Below are 18,677 nucleotides of genomic sequence, written 5' to 3'. Positions count from 1 at the left end.
CAGGCCGTGCGTCTGGCTTCCACGCCGTCGGGATGGAGACGGATGCCGGTCCTCGGTGAATTCCAGTATGAAACAGGCATTTTGCCGAACCCGACCGCGGAGAGTCGAGCTGGTCTCTCAGAGCCACAGGCTGGAGGCTGAACGTGTCTGAGCTCTTCTTTCCCTCGTCTGGGGGAGCCGCTCACCCCACTCTTCTCGCGTCTGTTCTAGTCTCCCAGTTCTGGGCGCATCTAGGACTTAGGGCTCTGGCGCTCTGGATCCTCACAATAACGGGCTCATCTACTTGTCTTCTTCTGCAACTTGCTTTTTTACTTAAAAATCTATTCTTGACAAACACTTCTTTCGTTCCTCTTCATGGCGACGTACTATTACTCCAGGAGATGCTACACCAGGATTTACCGAACCAGTCTCTTAGGGTACGTGGGCTGTTTCTGGTCGTCTGCCATCCCTTTGTGGTGTTCTCTACGCTTTCTCTGCCCTCGAGATGTAGCAACGGCTACTACTGCAGCCTGTGTCTAGAAAATACTCTCCTCACACCTTTCGAATGCATGTTTAACTCTGCTCTATCCACGACACGCCTCTGCCCCTATTTCCCTGGTGACAAGGTTTGGCTCCTTCGATGCCGAGAGCCTCCCAGGACTCGTGACCAGGCAGTGAGGCGCACACAGCTTATTAACTCGGTAAGTGATGTTACTTGACCACCCACAGAAACAGCACATTTCTCATGTATCACCCACTTCGGCTAAATTTTAAATTTGGAAGAAAGTCAATTCCAGGGCAAAGGAAGAGCTGAGTAGGAGTGAAAGCAGACACAGGTCTTACGAGCCGTCTCTGACTCTTCCGTTGGTGGGACTTCTGGGGTCAGGAGACCTGGGTGTTGAACAAGTAATAAACCTTTTGGGGAAGGGGAGCGAAGGTGTGATGGGCTGATCAGGTAGTTCTGTACTTTGGAAACTGAGATTTTCTAGCTCTTTTACTATTGAAATCTAGAGTTACGGTTGTAAAGACTGGCTTTTTCCCGATGTTCTGTTGGTCACGTTCCCCACAGAGCAGTCTACTGGATGCTTACCTATCCTCATGGTGTCAAAGAATCAGACTCTTAGGGGTTTAGAAGAAACCTGGAAGTTTACCTGGCCTGACGTGAGTTTAGCTAAGTCACAGGATGTTAAGGTCAATTTACAAAAATCAGTTGTATTTCTGTACGATGACAAAAAAACCAGCTGGCCAATGAAATGAAACCAGAACAAAGCCGTTTTCCCATCCTGAGCGTCCTGTGTGGCCTGCACAAGATACAGGCAACGTGGCCCTGAGAGTCCAGGTGTCCTCTGCTGAGTCCCAGGGGCAAGCTGCTGGGGGGACAGACCAGGCTGGGATGGGGACAGGGACAGCCCCAGAGTGAGGGGCAGAGCTGGCCGAGTGTTGACGCCTCTCTCCTAGGACAGGCCTGGACGAAGGGAGAGGCTGGGGTGAGCTCACAAGGGCACCCCCGCCCGCCACGCTCTTCCGAGGGGCCAGCTGAGGCCACCCTGGCAGGGCTCTGGCCTCTCTGGGTCTCCCCCAGTCCTGCAGGGGGTCCCTTGGGAGCACACCTTAATAAAGCACCAGCGGCCCACGAGCTCCTGGCCCAGTGGCTGCTCTGGGAGCACAACGGAGGCTCCTTCTTCGTGACGACTCACGCACAGCTCCAGACACTAGACACCTGCGCACCTGTGTATACTTACCACGCTGGGCGGGACCTGGTCTTTGCAGTGAATGCATCATTTAGGACTTTCCATATAGGACTGTACATCATATGGGCATAAAATTAGCTGCAATAAGCCCATTTTTCATACCAAAATGATAAGGTTCAATTTCTCCTGCTAAAAGAGATCAACAAAGTTCCTTCTCAAGGGCTCATCTATCTCAGTAATTTTTTTCTTTTTAACTAGTACTACTTCAAATTAATTTATTATATATTCTACTAAATAAGAGAAAAAGATCAGGATACCCTGAGGAAGGTGGTAGAGGTTCACGCTTAATGACTCAGGCTCTGACACACAGGACAGACCCTCTGTGGATTAAGTTACTAAATTCTCGAATCTGTGACTTAAGCTCTCAAGAACCAGTTTCCTTATCTGGAGAAAGAGGATGGTGAAAGACGTTCCTTCCACGGCTGCCACGGGGACGGAGAACACAGACAAAAGCTCAGAGTGACACTCGGTGCGTCCGCTGGTATCGTGGGACGTAAATTCCCCTACGAAGAGCCAGGTGGACAGCGTGACAGCCGTTTGTGGAAACCGCACACTTACTTGTAATGTAGTATCAAAGACCACAAGCTTCGAACTGGTGGGAACGATGTCGTAACACTTGTGTGACCTCATGAAGCGCATGTAAACACCACTTTCTGAGTCTTCTGCTGAAAGGACAGAAAAAAGGCAAATATCAGCAACAGCGAGGAACCTGCTAACAGCTGGCGAGCGCATGAAACCCCACGGCCGACAGCCTATGGACACGGTGACAGGCCTTCCCCGTAAGAGCGAGAAGGCACCGTGTTCACGCGTGTGGACACCATCCACCACCGTCCCGGAGATCCTCGCCCGGACAGCACGGCAAGGAGAGGAACAAAGATTCTCTCCAAACAGACTGAAAAGAAGAAAGCAAAACTTTTTCTACTGGCAGACACAGATGATTTTTTACATAAAAGATACCAAAGAATCGGCAAAAAGCTCCCAGACGTGAAAGAATGGAGTCGAGCAAGGTCACAGAATGCAGCATTACTGAGAACAAAGAAACACATAATTTACAAAGAAATGCTTAATTTACCCGCATGCTAAATGAACATATGGATCTACTCAAGGATACAAAGCACCAAAACCGGTAAGTCTGTAGACAGATACACAGAGTCTTTAAATCTCTGTAACGGCAGCAGACAGTCAGCAACAGGATGGCGAGGACTCGTGGGGGTCCGGCACGGTCACGAGTGAACGGTGCGCCGCCCCCGTGCAACCCACCCTGCAGAAACCTGGGCTTCCTCTTCATCACGCCGCCTCCCCCACCCTCCCCGGTTTCCTGCGAAGCCCGCGGAGTTGACTGCAAGTCTCTCTTGAACCTGTCCACTTCTCCCCACCTCCATGGCTCCTGGGCTGGGTCTGATAAATGCCCTCACTTCCTAACTGGTCTTTCTGCGTTCACCCCTGTTCTCGCCAGCTGTCCGCACTGCATCCGGAATGGTTTTGCCAGATGCAATTCAGATCGTGTCACTCCCCTGCTGAGAACACTGCAATGGCTTTCGAAAAAGACAGAATCCCTGGTGCTGCCTACGAGACCGTGTGGCCCCTCTCTTGATGCCCCAGCCTCGTGGGTCACCGGCCCACGCCCCAGTGTGCCTCCAGCTACCATGTCTGCTCTTAGTCCCTCCTAAGCGCTAAGCTCCCTTCCTCCACAGCGCCTTCAACTACGGTCTCCTCTGTCTTCAACGTTTTGTCCCGCTCTTCTTGGCTCCGTTCAATCCTCCCGCACCCGACTGTAGCTCAAGGACAGGACTGAGAAGTCGTGCAACCAGAACTTAGGCCTGGACGCCTCTTGATTCCAAAGGTGCACTCGCAGCTGGACGCTCGCCCACCGCCCCTGCCTGCAGCGGCCCAACTCCTGGCCGGTCTTCACGGTTGTGCGCCAGCGTACTACCTGCGCGGGGCTTCCTCGACAACCCCTTAGCCCGCACGGATCTGCACAGTTTCGGGAAGACTGAGATGACCTGGGAAATACTTGGGAAGACAAAGATCACTTTACTGGAGACATTACCAAAGTCAGTGTTGAAAAGCGTGACACTAGCAAGTCCCTGAGGCGTGGAAGAGGCGCGTGACCCCTCGTGTGTCCTACGGTAAACGCTCCGCACCCGCTGCCTGGTTTGCCAATTTCACGACGAACTACGCGACCACTGCTGAGCCTCTATTTCTGATCCCGGCTGCTTTCCCAGGTCCCGGATTTCATCATCCCACTGTCCCAGTCACCTCCCGGCCAGTTCCCCTCTCAGTCATCTCCCCGCCTGCTCGTGGAACAGTTGGGACGTCTCGGTCCAGCATCCACGAATCTCGTTTCTCCACCTCCTGTTCCCACGTCGAGGCAAACAGCTCTCTGCGAAGTTTCCTACTGCGTTTAATCTCACTTTCTTGTATTTGCTCATTCTGCTTTAACTTAAACACCCTTCTCTAGGCTTTCTTGCCCAATTTCAACCCAACCCCAGATGCCGTATCATCCACAAAAAAGTGAACATTTCAATGTTCACTATGGGCCACACATTTTTGTACCATATCCGTTTCAGTTACGTAACATTGAGGCGTCTGCGTTAACTTCTTCACTTTACATACGAGCAAGCGGAGGTGAGGAGAAGCTGGGGAGCTGGCCTAAAGTCGGGCGCTCAGCGAGTAACCAAAGCGGGATGCAGATCTATGTCCAGGACCCCCACACTTCCCGAGAGCTCTGCAGCTTCGATGGCACACGCACACGCATCGTGGTGCGCTGCACCACACGCTGGCCGTGGCGTGGAGACAAAGGGGAGCACAACAGGCAGTGACTGCGCTCCAAGTCCACAGGCTGGTGGAGAACGAGGGCACCCGGATACACGCCACGTGGCAGGAGACGCCCTGGACCAGGAGCGAGGACTCGGGCAGACGACCAGCCCCGGGTCAGGAAGGCAAGGAAGTCCAACGACCTCCTCCTGAAGACGTGCGGGCCTCGACCTGAACTTGTCGTCGGCGGTTCCCTCACGTCCCACTCACAGTGGTCTGTGCGGCTCTCACTCTTCTCCTTCTGGGCCGATCACTCCCCTGAGTGGCCAGGACTTTGCTCGTCCACACTACACTGACGAACCCAGTTAATAACTACTTGTTGCCTATGGTCTCTGTGTGGGTTCTAGCAAAGCCGGTCAGTTTGGATCTGTGTGATCCTTCTCGCAGAATCTCAGTCCTGGGGTGATGTGTTTTGGGAGGGAGATGACAAGGTCAGAGGCCATCACAGCCCACCTAGCAAGGTCACCTGCCGTCCCCATGACTCAGCACCTGGCCTGCCTGCTCACGTCGTCTCCGTCAGATTTCTGCAGCGGCTACTCTCCCTCCTCCTGCGGCCTTTGCAAGACAGTTACCACGTGTGGCCCGAACCGAGAGGGCAGGAGTCAGGCTCCATCCTGAGCACAGCGCTCCGCCACACGTTATTTGGAATTCTGTACAGAATTGTCTGTCTGTCTGTGTTAGATGGATTTATAATATTGATTCCATACTTTGGGTCAGGAAGGGAGAATGGGTCAGGAAGCACCCGGGGCGTCCACGCTCCGAGATCGGACAGCCTTCTGCCCTGCTCCGGCTTCCTGCAGGTCCCCCCGGGACTTCCCCGCCGGACACACGGCCTCCCTGTCAGCCAGGAGTCTGTGGAGAGCTGGGCTCTCTGGGATCTCCCCGGTGAGGGCCGCCTCAGACGGCGAACGCACTGCGAGGGGTGCTCCCTCGCTCCTTGTCCGCGCACCCCAGCCCCCATGATGGGGGGACATGTGCTTTGTCTGTCACCAGCGTGTGATGTTATTAGCATGGTGCTTGTTACAGTTCCCAAACCAGAAAAATAGTGACGAACAAACTGTTAACAGAAGTCCATGCGTTACTCAGAATTCCTCAGTTCTGATCCCTCCAGGAGAGCATGTGACGTTCAGCCATGGCTCCTTAGGCTGCTGTTGGCTGAGGCAGTTTCCAGAACCTTCCTCATTCTGATGGTCTTGAGGAATCCCGGGATGCGCTGGGCAGGTAGTGCCCCGGCTGGAAGTCTGACCAGCTCCTCACAGTTAGTACGGGGTTGGAGGAGGACCCACGACATTTAAAAAAAATGTACGAAGCCCAACCAAAGAAAGGAAGATGTTAAATACGTAAAACAAATCATATCAAATTTACTTTGGTCTGGAATAAGGACAGAGGTTATCACTGTCGTAACAAAACCATATTGAGAAAAAAGGTAATAGTATTTTAACTTAGGGAAATAAGGTGAGCTATTAGAAAATGTCACGGCTTCCCTACATTGAGTATAAACTTTCTGATTGTACGTGGCACCATCTGTCTTATTTTCACTACGACCAAGTCTCAAATTACAACCGAAGAAAGAAATGTGATGAAATGGAAAGGAAGAGTTAAACTAAAAAGAAAAAAACGAAAAACCCCCCAAAACCCAAACCATTCAACACCACCGGGTTGTTTGGGATGCGTCATTAAGATTCCTGAGAACGCAAGAAGTTCAACCCCCTTCTCCAAGGGTGACTGGGGTTAAGACATTATCGGGGTTGTGTTCTTGCTTCTGCTCTGTGTCACCGGCCAGAAGCAGGATCACGGAGCATCCCTGGGTATGAGAGTCCCTGGGTATGAGAGGGACGCGCTGGGGTGATCTGAAAACCCACCGGCCCTCCAGCAGCGCGCTACCCCAGGGCGGGCGAGGCGGCCGCTACCGAGTGCTACTGGGAAGCAGAGTGTGCGTCAGGGTGTTGAGTTTCTGACGGTTGACGGGACGATCTGAGAACGCAGCATCGCAGTGTACGTGCAAACAGTCGTGCGGGCCGGGCACAGCGGCGTGGAAGCAGGCATCCCCTCGGAGCCGAGCTGACGGCACCCCCTCCCCGCGCCCAGCCCTCGCGCGAGGGCACCAGGCACCGCACATCCATCAGTCGAGCTTTCCAGCCCCCTCACCCCACACCCCTCCCGGCCTCCTCTCCTGCCACACCCCCCAGGAATCGCCCACTCTCAGATCCCGCTGATCCGTCCTTTCCAAAGGCTTTTTTGAAGTCTGGGAAGTTCAACTTGGGGAATGTGCTCCCTGGGTTTCTGCCTCGGCTCCATTCACACTGTTCTCTCTCCTGAGAACGCTGCCCCCTCCATGACGGCCTCCTGGAAATCCTGCCTGCCGGCCTTCTGGTCGCTGCACACTGGCTCCCCCGAAGCCCAGCTGGGACATCGGAACGTGATTTTCTTTGGAACAAAGGTCTTTGCAGATGTAACCACAGGAAGGACCCTGAGATGAGATCAGCCTGGATTAGGCTGGGCCCTAAATCCAGAGACCACGGATCTCATGAAACAGAGACGCCAAGACGCAGAGAGAGGAGAGGCCCCGCGCGGGACGCTGAGGGCCACAGGCAACTCCTGGAAGCCGAGAGCGAGGCCGGGCGCGGACTCCCTCGCAGGGCCGCCGGCGGGGACCCACACGGCCAACCCGTGAATGAAGCTCTCCCGTCCGAAGTTCTCATCTGTGGCAGTTTGCGGTGGGGGCTCGGGAAACTGATGCAGCTTCCCGGTGGAGTTCAAGGGCCGGGAACACCTTCCTCGGAGGCCCTCAAGTCAGTAATGGCTTGTTTTGACAACCCCTTAGTGCTTTGCGAGTAATTCACTTCTGAGTGTCGTGTACCTTGTGCTGAAGTTACGGGGCTGCCTTCCTCTTACCCTGCGGCTTCCCGAGGCGCCGGAAAGGCACCCGGTCCGGCCAGTTCCCAGCAGGTGCTGGGACAAGCTCATGCCTGCTTGTGAGTCAAATGCAGAGGATTGAGTATGAGTCCAAGCTTCTGTATAGCACGTCTATCCTTCGAGAGAGAAATCCTAACAGAGGACCCCCGTTTAAAAGAATACTGGTGAATCTAGATTTAACGATCAGTAAAGAAACTTTAATACCTTTGTATTAAAGGGATGTTTTTTGTCATAGAAAAAATGTACCTATGATCGCGTCGCACGCAATTTTCTTTTTAAAGCAGAACAGCATTATTTTAAAGCTTTAAACGTGTTTGCAAACATATTTTATATTGAGGCTACTTTCTAATTCTCCGGGACAAAAAAATGTAACTGAATTGAATACAACTGAAGAAGCATTAAAATGTTCACACGGTTGTAGAACATATTTTAAGAACCTGAAAATACAGCAACACAACTTGATGAATTCATATTTCAGAGGTAATCACTAGAGTCCTAAATTACTTTTTATAAAACCTACTCACATAGACTTTTAACTTACAACGAATTTGTAAAAAATGAATTCTAAGATGATGTGATTCTTCAGCATTTCTAGCCTTAACTGCAAGAAAACGAAGAAAACAGACTGCCACTGATAATTATTCTAAAAAAGGCAAGACGAGGTGGCAGGTGGAAGGTGCTAGAAGGCTGGCTGGGAGTGGCTTGCAGATGGCTCTCCGGTGCCACGGGAGAGAAAAGCGCAGGGGCTGGTTCCAGTGACCTGAGATTCCCTACGCACGTGACCACACCCGCAGCAGCCGGGTTCATTCTGCCTGCTCTGGGCCACATGTCCCAGCAAACCTCTCGGCAGAATCCGAGTCAGAGGACGTAAATCAAGCCCGTATAGGAGAGGGGGACTGTGACTGCTCGTATTGGGGTGCTGTCCTAACTCAATCAGCCGTGGGCATCCTTCCCAGCGGCCAGTCTGTTAGCAGAGCTGTGAGGCCTGGGGGCTTACAGGACGGACCAAGTGTGCAACCCTCAGAGGGACTGGCGGCCTCTCCTTGGGGGCCGGCTTTCCAAGCTACTGTCCAGCTACCACAGAGAAGAGGCTCTGCTTGGCCACGGCCACAACACACACCTGACTCCAAGCCACGTCCCGGCTCCTTCGTTTACCAAGACTCAACACTGCTTCATAAGTCTCAGTGGTCAGAGCAACAGATCCAAACTCTGTCTCAAAGAGATGAGTGTGCACAAGTGGGAGGGGCAGGCGGAGAGGGAGAGACTCTAAGCAGACTCCCTGCTGAGCACAGAGCCTGAATTGGGGCTCGATCTCATGACCCCAAGATCATGACCTGAGCCAAAACCAAGAGTTGGATGCTTAGTTGACTGAGCCACCCAGGTGCTCCAGGATGAAAGCATTTTATTATTTTTTAAAAGATTTTTATTTATTTATTTAAGAGAAAGAGAAAGAGAGCACAAGCAGGGGGAGAGGCAGAAAGAGAGGGAGAAGCAGACTCCCTGCAGAGCAGAGAGCCCAACACAGGGCTCGATCCCAGGACCTGGAGATCATGACCTGACCCGAAGCCAGACACTTAAGCAACTGAGCCACCCAGGTGCCCCAATGAAGGCATTTTTAACACAAAATTCACACATCACCCCAAACTTCACTTAAAACCCCCCTGAAACCAAAACCCCCAACCCCTTATTTCCAATCCCCATAATTTTATCTTAATACATAGACATGTCACTATAATTCCCCAAATGATCAGTTTTTAAAAAATGTATTTTATTCTTCATTCTACATTTTGAAACATAAGTTTAACAGTAAACTAAATAGTAAACTAAAATACACATATAGTAGTTTCTTTTTTTTTTTAGAAAACCATTTAAAATAGTTGAGCAAGAAGTAAGTGAAAATGGGGAACATGGAACTTAAAGTATATGGGAAAGCCCAGACTCATGTAGTTTTTCCTAAAGTGCTTAGAAACACAAATGTTAACAAAGTCAATGCTTAAATGTAATTTTACAGGTAATAAGGTTTACCCCCTAATTGGTCTTTTCCAAGAACTAGGATCTTGTTTTTCTTAAGAGGAAGCAAAATAGGGGCGCCTGGGTGGCTCAGTGGGTTAAAGCCTCTGCCTTTGGCTCCAGTCATGGTCCCGGGGTCCTGGGATCAGGCCCCGCATCGGGCTCTCTGCTCGGCAGGGAGCCTGCTTCCCCGTCTCTCTCTCTGCCTACTTGTGATCTCTGTCAAATTTAAAAAAAAAAAAAAAAAAAAAAAGGAAGCAAAATAAATAAGGTGCACTAGATCTTTTCTTTCCATGCTTTTTTGCATTTGGTTTCACGCGTGCGGACGGGGGAAGTGTGGGGGCTCTTCCAGGAAGGGCAGTAAAGACTCGGTGGGAAGGAAGCGTGGTAGGTGAAGGCAGAGCATCTCTCCAGTAGCTCAAAACCGGCTGCAGTGAATGCCTGAGGGATGCCACAGCCAGAGCCGTGACCTTGAAGTTACATGTGATTCCTGTTCATTTTAAAATGGTTTCACGCTGAATTCTGGGAGTCACACGAGTGAAATGTGCACCCCAGCCGACGTTCCCTTGTTCTCAGGACAGACCTACGAACTCAATGGAAGCCACGGTGAGGACCCAGCCCCGAGCACCCGAAGGGCGGGCAGGGTGGTGCCGCCCGGAATGCGGACGATGCCAGGAACCACCTCGCAGCTGCTGGAGGCTTCTGTCCGGTCTGTTTCCATCAACTTCAAGATGTTTCCTTCTCCCTCTGGCTTATTAAGGATTTTGTTGAAGGAACATATGCTGACCTTGCTCAACTGCTATTCTGGTGTCTACTGAGATGACCGGAGGCTCCTCGCCTTTAACCGGCACCGGTTAATTCTCGGGTGATTTCTTAGTAAACTGCGCTCTTCTTGCATTTCTGGGACACCACCCTGCTTGGTTGCCGCGCAGCCTGAGGCTCCTCCCGCTGCTGTGTATGCGGGGGTTCGGCCCATATTCTCACAGCCAGGTTCGTCACCTGTTTTCCTCTTTGGGTGCCATCAGCTGGTTTGGATGTCAGGATCCGCCTAGCTTCAAAGAACGAGCTGGGAAGCTGCCATCTTTCTCTACGCCGTCAAATAATGTAAATAACCTACACGTTAACTGCTCCGTGAAGGCCTTCCAGAACGTGTCCATCGACAGGCTGGACTCCAGGCCTCTATGGCGGAGTCACAGGAAGGCTGAGAACTTTTCGTTACTCTTCTTACAAAACAGCTTTGTGGAGACACTATTCACATCCATACCGTTCACTTATTTTTTAAATTTCTTTTATGGTGACCGAAAGAGCTTTAAATTTATCGCTATAGTCTGGTATACTCGGGTTACATTTAATGCTATTCTCTAAATCTTTGCATTTTTAATTAAGAACCCTCCCCCACCCCCCTGATTTCTGAAGCTTTGTATTTTCACTAACTACATTCCTGAACAGACTTTGCCTACTTTTTGGTCCCTTCCGAGAACTAAGCTTTTGGTTTTGTTGAGCAACACTAGGTTTTGGGGCGCCTGGGCGGCTCAGTGGGTTAAAGCCTCTGCCTTCGGCTCAGGTCATGGTCTCAGGGTCCTGGGATCGAGCCCCGCGTCGGGCTCTCTGCTCTGCGGGGAGCCTGCTTCCTCCTCTCTCTCTGTCTGCCTCTCCGCCTACTTGTGATCTCTGTCAAATAAATAAATAAAACCTTAAAAAAAAAAAAAAAGACTAAGTTGTGTATTCTGTTTCATTGATTGCTGATATTTCAGTAGGATTTCAGGAGGGAAGAGAGATCCGTGAATATATTCAGCAAATCAGCTTGAGGCACAAGTGTGGCGGCCCACGTCAGTCGGTTCCGTCAGGTGCACTGAGGTCTGTGTGTCACCAGGGTCCCACACTGGTGTGCCGCAGTCCGGGATTTGGACAGAGCGCTACTCCAGCTCACACGGCCCGCTGCAGTTTGCCAGAGCGTGGACGCCTGTCCGTGAAGGCTCGCACATCACTGGTTTAGCAACAGGATGGATCCTTCAGCACAGACCCCCCCCCCCCCCCCCGGCCCGGGCAACCTCCCACACAGCACAGCCCTTGCAGAGGAAGGCACTAACAGAAGATGCCTCTACAGGGCCCCAGGCTTCTGGGGCTTTCCTCAGGCTGGCAGGCAGCAGGCTGGTCTTCTCCCATGCGAACTCTGGGCAGTCTGGGTTCCGGCAGGAGGGAGCGTAGCGGGAAGACCGGGGGAGTGACAGCAAACCCAGATGAGAACGGCCGCCACGTCTGTGCGCGCTTGGGCCAACCACTTCACGCCCTTAGCTTGCATCCCTTCCTTGGCAAGATGGGGAGAACACAGTTTTCCTGCAGGAAGACCGAGCAATGGGGAGAATAAACTCCGATGCCCACTCCGCGCAGCGCTCACACAGGGAGGAGTCCGGCAGAGCAGGGACTGGAACCCTGCTGAATAAGCCACTGTCACCGCGAGACACGCTAACGGTGACCCTGACCTTTAAATTCCCGCCTCTGCGGGGAACTCCTCGGGCCTCCACCACGGGCCACCCCTGCAGAGACCGTCCTGCTGGGCAGGTGAGGTAGTGGGCACTATGCTCGTGTTCCTTAATCCTCGCACAACCCGATGAGCTCGGTGCTGCGACAACGTGCCTGTTACAGGTGAAGAAGCTGCAGCCCGGAGGAAGCTGCCTGGCGTCCCCCGGCTCTCGGGCGGGAGGAGCCGGCCTCCAAGCGGCTCTGACCTGTGCGCTCGGTGACTGAGACGCTAATTACACATACAAGTGTGGGGGGGGTGCCACACACATGCTCCAGAGCTGGAGAGGTCCGTGGGACACGGGCGAGCAAACACAGGGTGTAAGGAAGCACGTGAGGAAGTGGGCGTGTGTCTTCCCGAGGTCTTCAGGGGACGATGGGAGACTCCATCACAGAAAGCAGCGTGTGATCTGCAGACCGCAGGTAGCCGCTTCTGTTAGTTACAAACGACCCCTGTACAGCCGTGAACCTGGCACGTCCGTCCACCCAGACTCCCACGAAACAGCTCGGGGGGGGCAGAAGCAGCAAATCAACAGATGAACAAGTGACACAGACACAACCAGAAGGTCCCCAAAAGAGTTTCCTCCCCGAAACTGACTCCCCCGCCCTCTTTTTGTCAGAGATCAGCAAGGCCGCTTCTCCCCCAACATGGGTGCCGGGGCAGCTGCAGCCGCAAAGGAAAGACCTGAAAGGCGTTTGCCTCGGTTCCCAGCTTACGAAAGCGAGCCACCCCATTTCCACCCCCGGCGGCCGTCGCTCCGGCGCCCAGCGCTTGGCCCCCACCGTCCGGGGGAAGGGAGCCTCTGCGCCCCTGCGCGGCACCCTGAGTCCTCGTCCTCCCGCACGCCCCCAACTGTCCCTGCTCACGCTAACTTGGCAGGTGGATCTCGGTCTTCCACAGAAGACCTTCTTTCTTTAGAAGAAATGACGTTGACGACGTGTAGCACCCTGAGCTCCTGCGCCGGAGTAAAAGCTAAAACCTTGAAAATGCTGTACATGTACACGCGTGTGCACATGTTCACGCACGGAACCGCTCAATGACCACGGAGTCTCACGCGTCTCGGTACCTCTGAATCCCGGAGGGCGGTGGGTCGGCAGTCCCCAGCCTCGGGGAGCGTACAGGCTGGTGAGAGAAACACGGGGCACTGCCTCTGCTTCGCGGCCCCCGCCAGGCCGGAGGGATCAAGAGATCGAGTCCCATCTGGGGCTTTGGGAGGGGTGTCCCCAGGGAAGTGATGCTGGCGCTCAGGTCTGCGGAAAACCAGCAGGGGACCAGGGGGAGAGGAAGGCGGGGGAGCAAGGCGAGGGGCCGAGGCCGAGCAGGGGGTGACAGAACACAGAGGCACAAAGGGGGCACCCAGGTCGGCAGAGAGCAGGAGAGGAAACGCAGCCCGGAGCTCTGGGCTTTATAAACCACCGCTGCCGGTGCTTTTATAACCACCTTTCAGGGCCGCAGGGCCTCCCAACCGGAGGGCGCAGCCGATGTCCGGAGCAACGCTGCCTGGGCCTGGCCTCACGCACCGGCAGGAGTGACCGGGGTTTGTCACTTGGACGCGGGAGGGGGAGTGAGCCCCAGCAACAGCCCAGAGGCCAGGGTGCGGGTCAGTGGAAGCATCGAGCAGACAGCTGGGGCCTCGGGAGAGATGTGGCCGGGTCGTCACTCGGGCATCGCCGGCCACCAAGCAGCGAGGTGATTACGGACACGGGATCCAGACACTGGGTCACCGAGGCGACAGCAGCGAGCAAGGCCGTGGGACTTGAAGGCGAGCAGGCCCCGCCCAGGCCCGTGTCAATGGCCAGCGCTCGAGAAAGATGAGTAAGGGCCATCGGGGAGCGACAATGACCCGCTGGCCGTGCATGGGGGCAGCATGGTGCCGCGGGGGGCACAGGGCAGAGGCCGGCTCTGCGGACTGTCACCAAGGGTTCAAAGCAAGCAGCAGCACTGCGGGTCCGCGGGAGTGAGCGCCCCGAGACACTGGCAAGCGCCCGGGCGGCTCAGCCGGAAGCCGGCCGGCCGGTTACAGCAGGCGGGAAAACAGATCTCCCAGTAAGGGATGCTTCCGGGCCGGTTCGCACGCGGAACTGGGGCACAGGACTGTGTTGGAATCCTGCTTCTCCCCCTTCCCAGACACGGCCCCGAGGTCATTTACTTCTTCTTACTTTCTTGGGTTCTTCTCTCTAAAACAGAGATGATAAAAACACGGGCTCTCAAGGCTGTTCCGAGGGCTCGATACAGGTGGACTCTCCCCGCCGTGCTGGACCAGCTTCGTGTGTGCCGGTTCTGAGAACCACAAAAAAGCGTTCCCCCAAATCTTCCATTTCTTTCAAGTAAACTCCAAATGCTCTGTAGTATCAAGTTTCTCCACTTTAAAACCCACGGGTGAAACTTAAAGTCGCAGAGATGCCGGTATAATGTCTTTCAGGGACCGTGCCGCCCACGCAGGATGGGACCGTCCCCGGCCACCGCCCTGCCATGTGGATTGGGTCTGGACTGCGGCCTGCGCTCCTGGGGTCTGAGCTGAGTGTCCCCAGGAGCAGGCAGGGTCCGCTGTGAGAGGGAAGGGCATGGAGATCCAGCCACCACAGAGAGGGCCAGGATGCTGCCTTGGCTCCTGAGGACTGCGCAGTGACTGGTGAAGCCTGGAGGCGGGTCCTCTTTCAAATGCCCCTCAGTCTGCCGCACTCTCCTCCTGATTTCGAGTAGTCAGGATCTTTCCATTTCAGGTAACAAAACCTCCCCCGTCTCCCCCCGACCACGCAATCTCATCAAATCTAAGACACCATCAAATGTCAAGCTACAGCCTGACTTCAGAGACACGAAATCTATGAGATGTGGCAAGTTTTAAATATGGGGCCAGCTGGAGAAAAAGGATTTGAATTGTAAATGTTTCGTAAAAGTGTGAGTACTTTTATAACTAAGAGAGAATCTCTCGTCTAAGGTAAGTATGTAAACACAGGAGGGACGGAGAGTTTGGACGATGGATTATCAGAGCCCTTCTAATAGTCTGTAACAATCATCATCGCGGAGGGGCGGCCACCGGGTGAGGACGAGCCTGTCACTGGGGCAGCTCTGCCACCAGAGGTCAGCACTCCTCACACGAGGGCCAGCGGCCCACCTAGTGGACTCCGCTGAGCCTCACTGAGCAGAGGCTCTAAGGCGGGTGTTAAGGGGGTGCTCTGGCAGGTCATGGGAACACAGACAATTCTTCCTGAAGTCAGAGCAGTGTTTCTCAAACTTTTTTCACTATCCAATCCCCATCTGAAATTTCTTATACATTTTCCCTCCGAACTGTCCCACCCCCAAGAAACTTTAATACCGCAGATACACTGTACATCCGTCTACGTCCTGTGGCCCTTTGGAGAGCCACGAATCACTGAAACATCTCAGGTCCTTGGTCCCCGGACAAGACTCGATCTTTGCGCACTTTGCTCCGCCAGTTTGGAAGGAATGAGTTTGAGTGGGCACCAAAGTTTGGTTCTGTTTATCGGGTGGCTGCTGGTTGCTGGAGGCCGTGTTTTTGAATTAGAAGGAAAAGTTCAAGTTCACCAAGTGCCAGGCATTGTTTCCGATGGAAAACTCACAATGACCCCAACAACAAAACAAGCCAGCAAAGCCCCAAGGGGCTCTGGATTATCTGAGGACACAGCTACTTCATTACCAAACTGGGCCCGAAACTCCGAGGCCCTTCACTGAAAGATGCCTTCCCTCCTGAAAAGGTGGCCCCTGTGTCTCGCATACTTTTGATCCGTGCAGACTCGGCTGACCAGCCTTGCTAGAAAAATGAGTTGCAGGTGAGTTCTGGAAAGAGTACGTTCTGGAAAATGCTGTGAGGGTGAAGGACAGCCAGGACAGCCAGGACGGTCTGGGATCAGGGAGGAGTCAGACGAAGAGGGGAGAAGGCCGCCGGAGAGCCAGCTAGGTGCGACGAGACAGCCACAGCAAGTTACTGAAAACTCGAAATAAGTGAAAAGTCCGTGACAGCTGAAGGGACAAGAGAGAAGCCGGGAGAGAACACAGATAGCTCCGAGGGGCGTTACGTTCTTGAAGCAGTGCCAGAATTACAGAGTTACTAGTCGCCAGCGAGCGGCTGGCACTTATCCACTTGGGAAAGCACATTCCTGGGTTGCGTTTCGGTCCCTATGAAGTACTTGTGCTTGGTCCTGCCATTAAGTCAGTCCGAGACAATGAATCCGGACAAAACAAACATAAAGATGACTCACGTGTGAATCAGAAATCGGAAGAGCAAACACATACGGCCACGGTTGCGGGTGAGGCACCGTTCTCACCGCTCCGCACACACGGAATCAGAGGCTTCTCCAGGCTCCCATAAGGTAACATTTACGGAGATGCCGTCCTCGCTAGACGGCGTCCCAGCCATCTCAGGCACGGGGAACAGCAAGATGAATCGTGAGAGAGGCACAGAAGGGATTTAGGGGGACAGCCTCGACAAGAGGGCGAGTTCTGGGCAGAGCCACGATGCGTCAGGAAGACTGGGAAGACCGAGGAAGAGGAGGTCCTACCCGCAGTCTGATGGGACACCCTAACGCGCAGACACCAAGACAGGCACGCAGAGCAGTGGTCTGGCTAACTACACCTGGGAGCCCAATCCAGCCTGTTTTCTATTTTATTTTACTTATTTAAAAGATTTTATTTATTTACTTGACAGAGAAAGAGAACACACAAGCAGAGGGAAAGGCAGGCAGGCAGAGAGAGAGAAGCAGCCGCCCCGCTGAGCAGAGAGCCCGAAGTGGGGCTCGATCCCAGGACCCTGAGACCATGACCTGAGCCGAAGGCAGCCGCTTGACTAACTGAGCTCCCCTCCAGGAACCACACCGCCCTGCTTTTTAAGTAAAGTTTCACCGGAGCGTGGCCTGTTGGCTTGAGTTTGGTCTTCCGCGGCTTTCTCCCTAACTGCTGGGTAGCCGTGACAGAGGCAGAGACCATCTTGCCCTTTGCAGAAGTTGACTGAGGCCTGTTCTAGGGCCTTGTTCTTCACAGACGGGTCTATGAAGCAGCAGCACCGGGAAGTGTTGCAGAAATGCAGACTCTCAGCCCCCCAGACCCACAGAATTAGTACCTGCGTCTTAAAAAGATGTCTGGTGATTTCTGGCACAGAGCGCCTTCTGATCACTGGTGTGTGGGGCTGGGAGGAGGTGGTGAGGCTGCACACGAAGAGAAGCACGCACTTATCCTCTATAGAGATCCGAGCCCGGGGTAAAGACTTTACCGTAGGGAAGCGGTCCCTCCGTCAGAGTGGTACGGGAGGAAGGGGTGGCCGCCGAAAGTGGGCAGGCCACTGGTGTCAGAACCCGGGCAAAAGATGACCCCGACCAGGCCCGGTGGATGGTGGTACAGCTTCTTCCTCCTTCCCAGAAGCCAAGGACGTTTTAAGAGATGACTCTGACTTCACCAGGGCCCCCAAACTGTTTCTCACAGATAGAGGATCAGTTATAATTTCTTAGGAAATAGAAAAATATTTGATAACAAAAATATTCGTCATTGTGTGTTTCTGTGCATAGCGAATGTCTCTCCATCTAAGCCGGGTGTCCAGAGTGCAAGCCATGCATTACGACATGAACTGGATGGGAAGGAAATTTAAAGATTTAATGAGGACCCATTCAATAGCTATCTATCACGGAGCCTGCTGACACTTCAGTTCACGGGATATTTAAAGGTGTAATGGCTCAAACTGTTAGGACTCCCTCCCCGCACACCCCCAAATAAATGTAGGTAAGATTCTGCCTGATACTCAGTTTTTCCATACCATGGATGAATAAGCAATATGAAGTTCAAAAGAAACAAAGCAGCATTTTAGACAACCACGCCAACACTATTTCTTCCAGCTCTGCTAACGGCTTCCAAGCAAGTGTTTAACATTCTGCCTCCTTAAAAACCTAGAAAAGTTTGACAGGGTTATTTGTGGGATTCAGCATGCTTTAAAGTCATGACAGCAATACAGATAAAAATAGATGGGAGAAAACTGGAAATCCCCTTTCTCAGATGCCTAGGTTTAATACGTTAATAATGTTTAATAATGTTGGCAGAAACAATGCAAAAGAAAACAAGGCTTGTGTGTATCAGCTTTGAGAACATGCAACATAATTAAATCAATAAATCCCAAATGAGAAAAAACCCCCATCGGCTCCACATTGAGAACAATTTCTACGTTAAGATTCATTAATAAAAGCCTTAAAAAGTCCATGAATTCGATAAAGTGGTTAATGGGACTTTAAAAATAATAGTGACTAACACTTCCAGAGCACTCACACTGTACTCCCGCTCCGCAGATGATCTCAGTTAATCCTCGACACACCCCGTATCAGCTCCATCTCATAAACAGGGAAAGGAAGGCTCGGAGGAGTTCAGTAACTTCTCCAAAGTCACAGAGCGGAATAATGGAGTTAAGCTGTGAAGCTGGGACCGCGTTCTCCACCACAACTGTGGGCGCCTCGCTAAGGCAGCTGCTCTCCACTCTCCTCTTGCCCCCACGTGAGTCTGCAGAAAGTTTAAACGTAACAGACTCTTCATCGTTACTGGTCTCGGGGACAAAGAAAACCCCCAGGATTTAGACAAAGTCTCAGTGGGCAGGGAGGCACACCATACCGCTCTGTGGACAGTGGTCAAAACTGGACACGGAACTGATGAGTAATGGGGTGGATTCGACTTAAGATACTGGGTTATTT

General features: G+C 52.9%; 1 protein-coding gene across 10 annotated transcripts in view; it reads right to left on the bottom strand.

Annotated features, from left to right (window-relative positions):
- Positions 1-18,677, bottom strand: part of PRKAG2 (protein kinase AMP-activated non-catalytic subunit gamma 2) — a 248,359-nt gene that overhangs the window by 36,575 nt on the left and 193,107 nt on the right. For 7 of the 10 annotated variants that reach the window (XM_046020199.1, XM_046020202.1, XM_046020201.1 and 4 more), the window contains one exon: positions 2,289-2,395. In XM_046020199.1, coding sequence (XP_045876155.1) covers positions 2,289-2,395 — 107 coding nt within the window. The remainder of the gene's footprint in view (positions 1-2,288; positions 2,396-18,677) is intronic. The other 3 variants (XM_046020200.1, XM_046020207.1, XM_046020208.1) reach the window with 1 other exon arrangement.

The sequence above is a fragment of the Meles meles genome, chromosome 10 (assembly GCF_922984935.1).
Source record: "Meles meles chromosome 10, mMelMel3.1 paternal haplotype, whole genome shotgun sequence".
NCBI classification, from domain to species: Eukaryota; Metazoa; Chordata; class Mammalia; order Carnivora; family Mustelidae; genus Meles; species Meles meles.
This window is presented reverse-complemented; position numbering and strand designations above follow the sequence as displayed.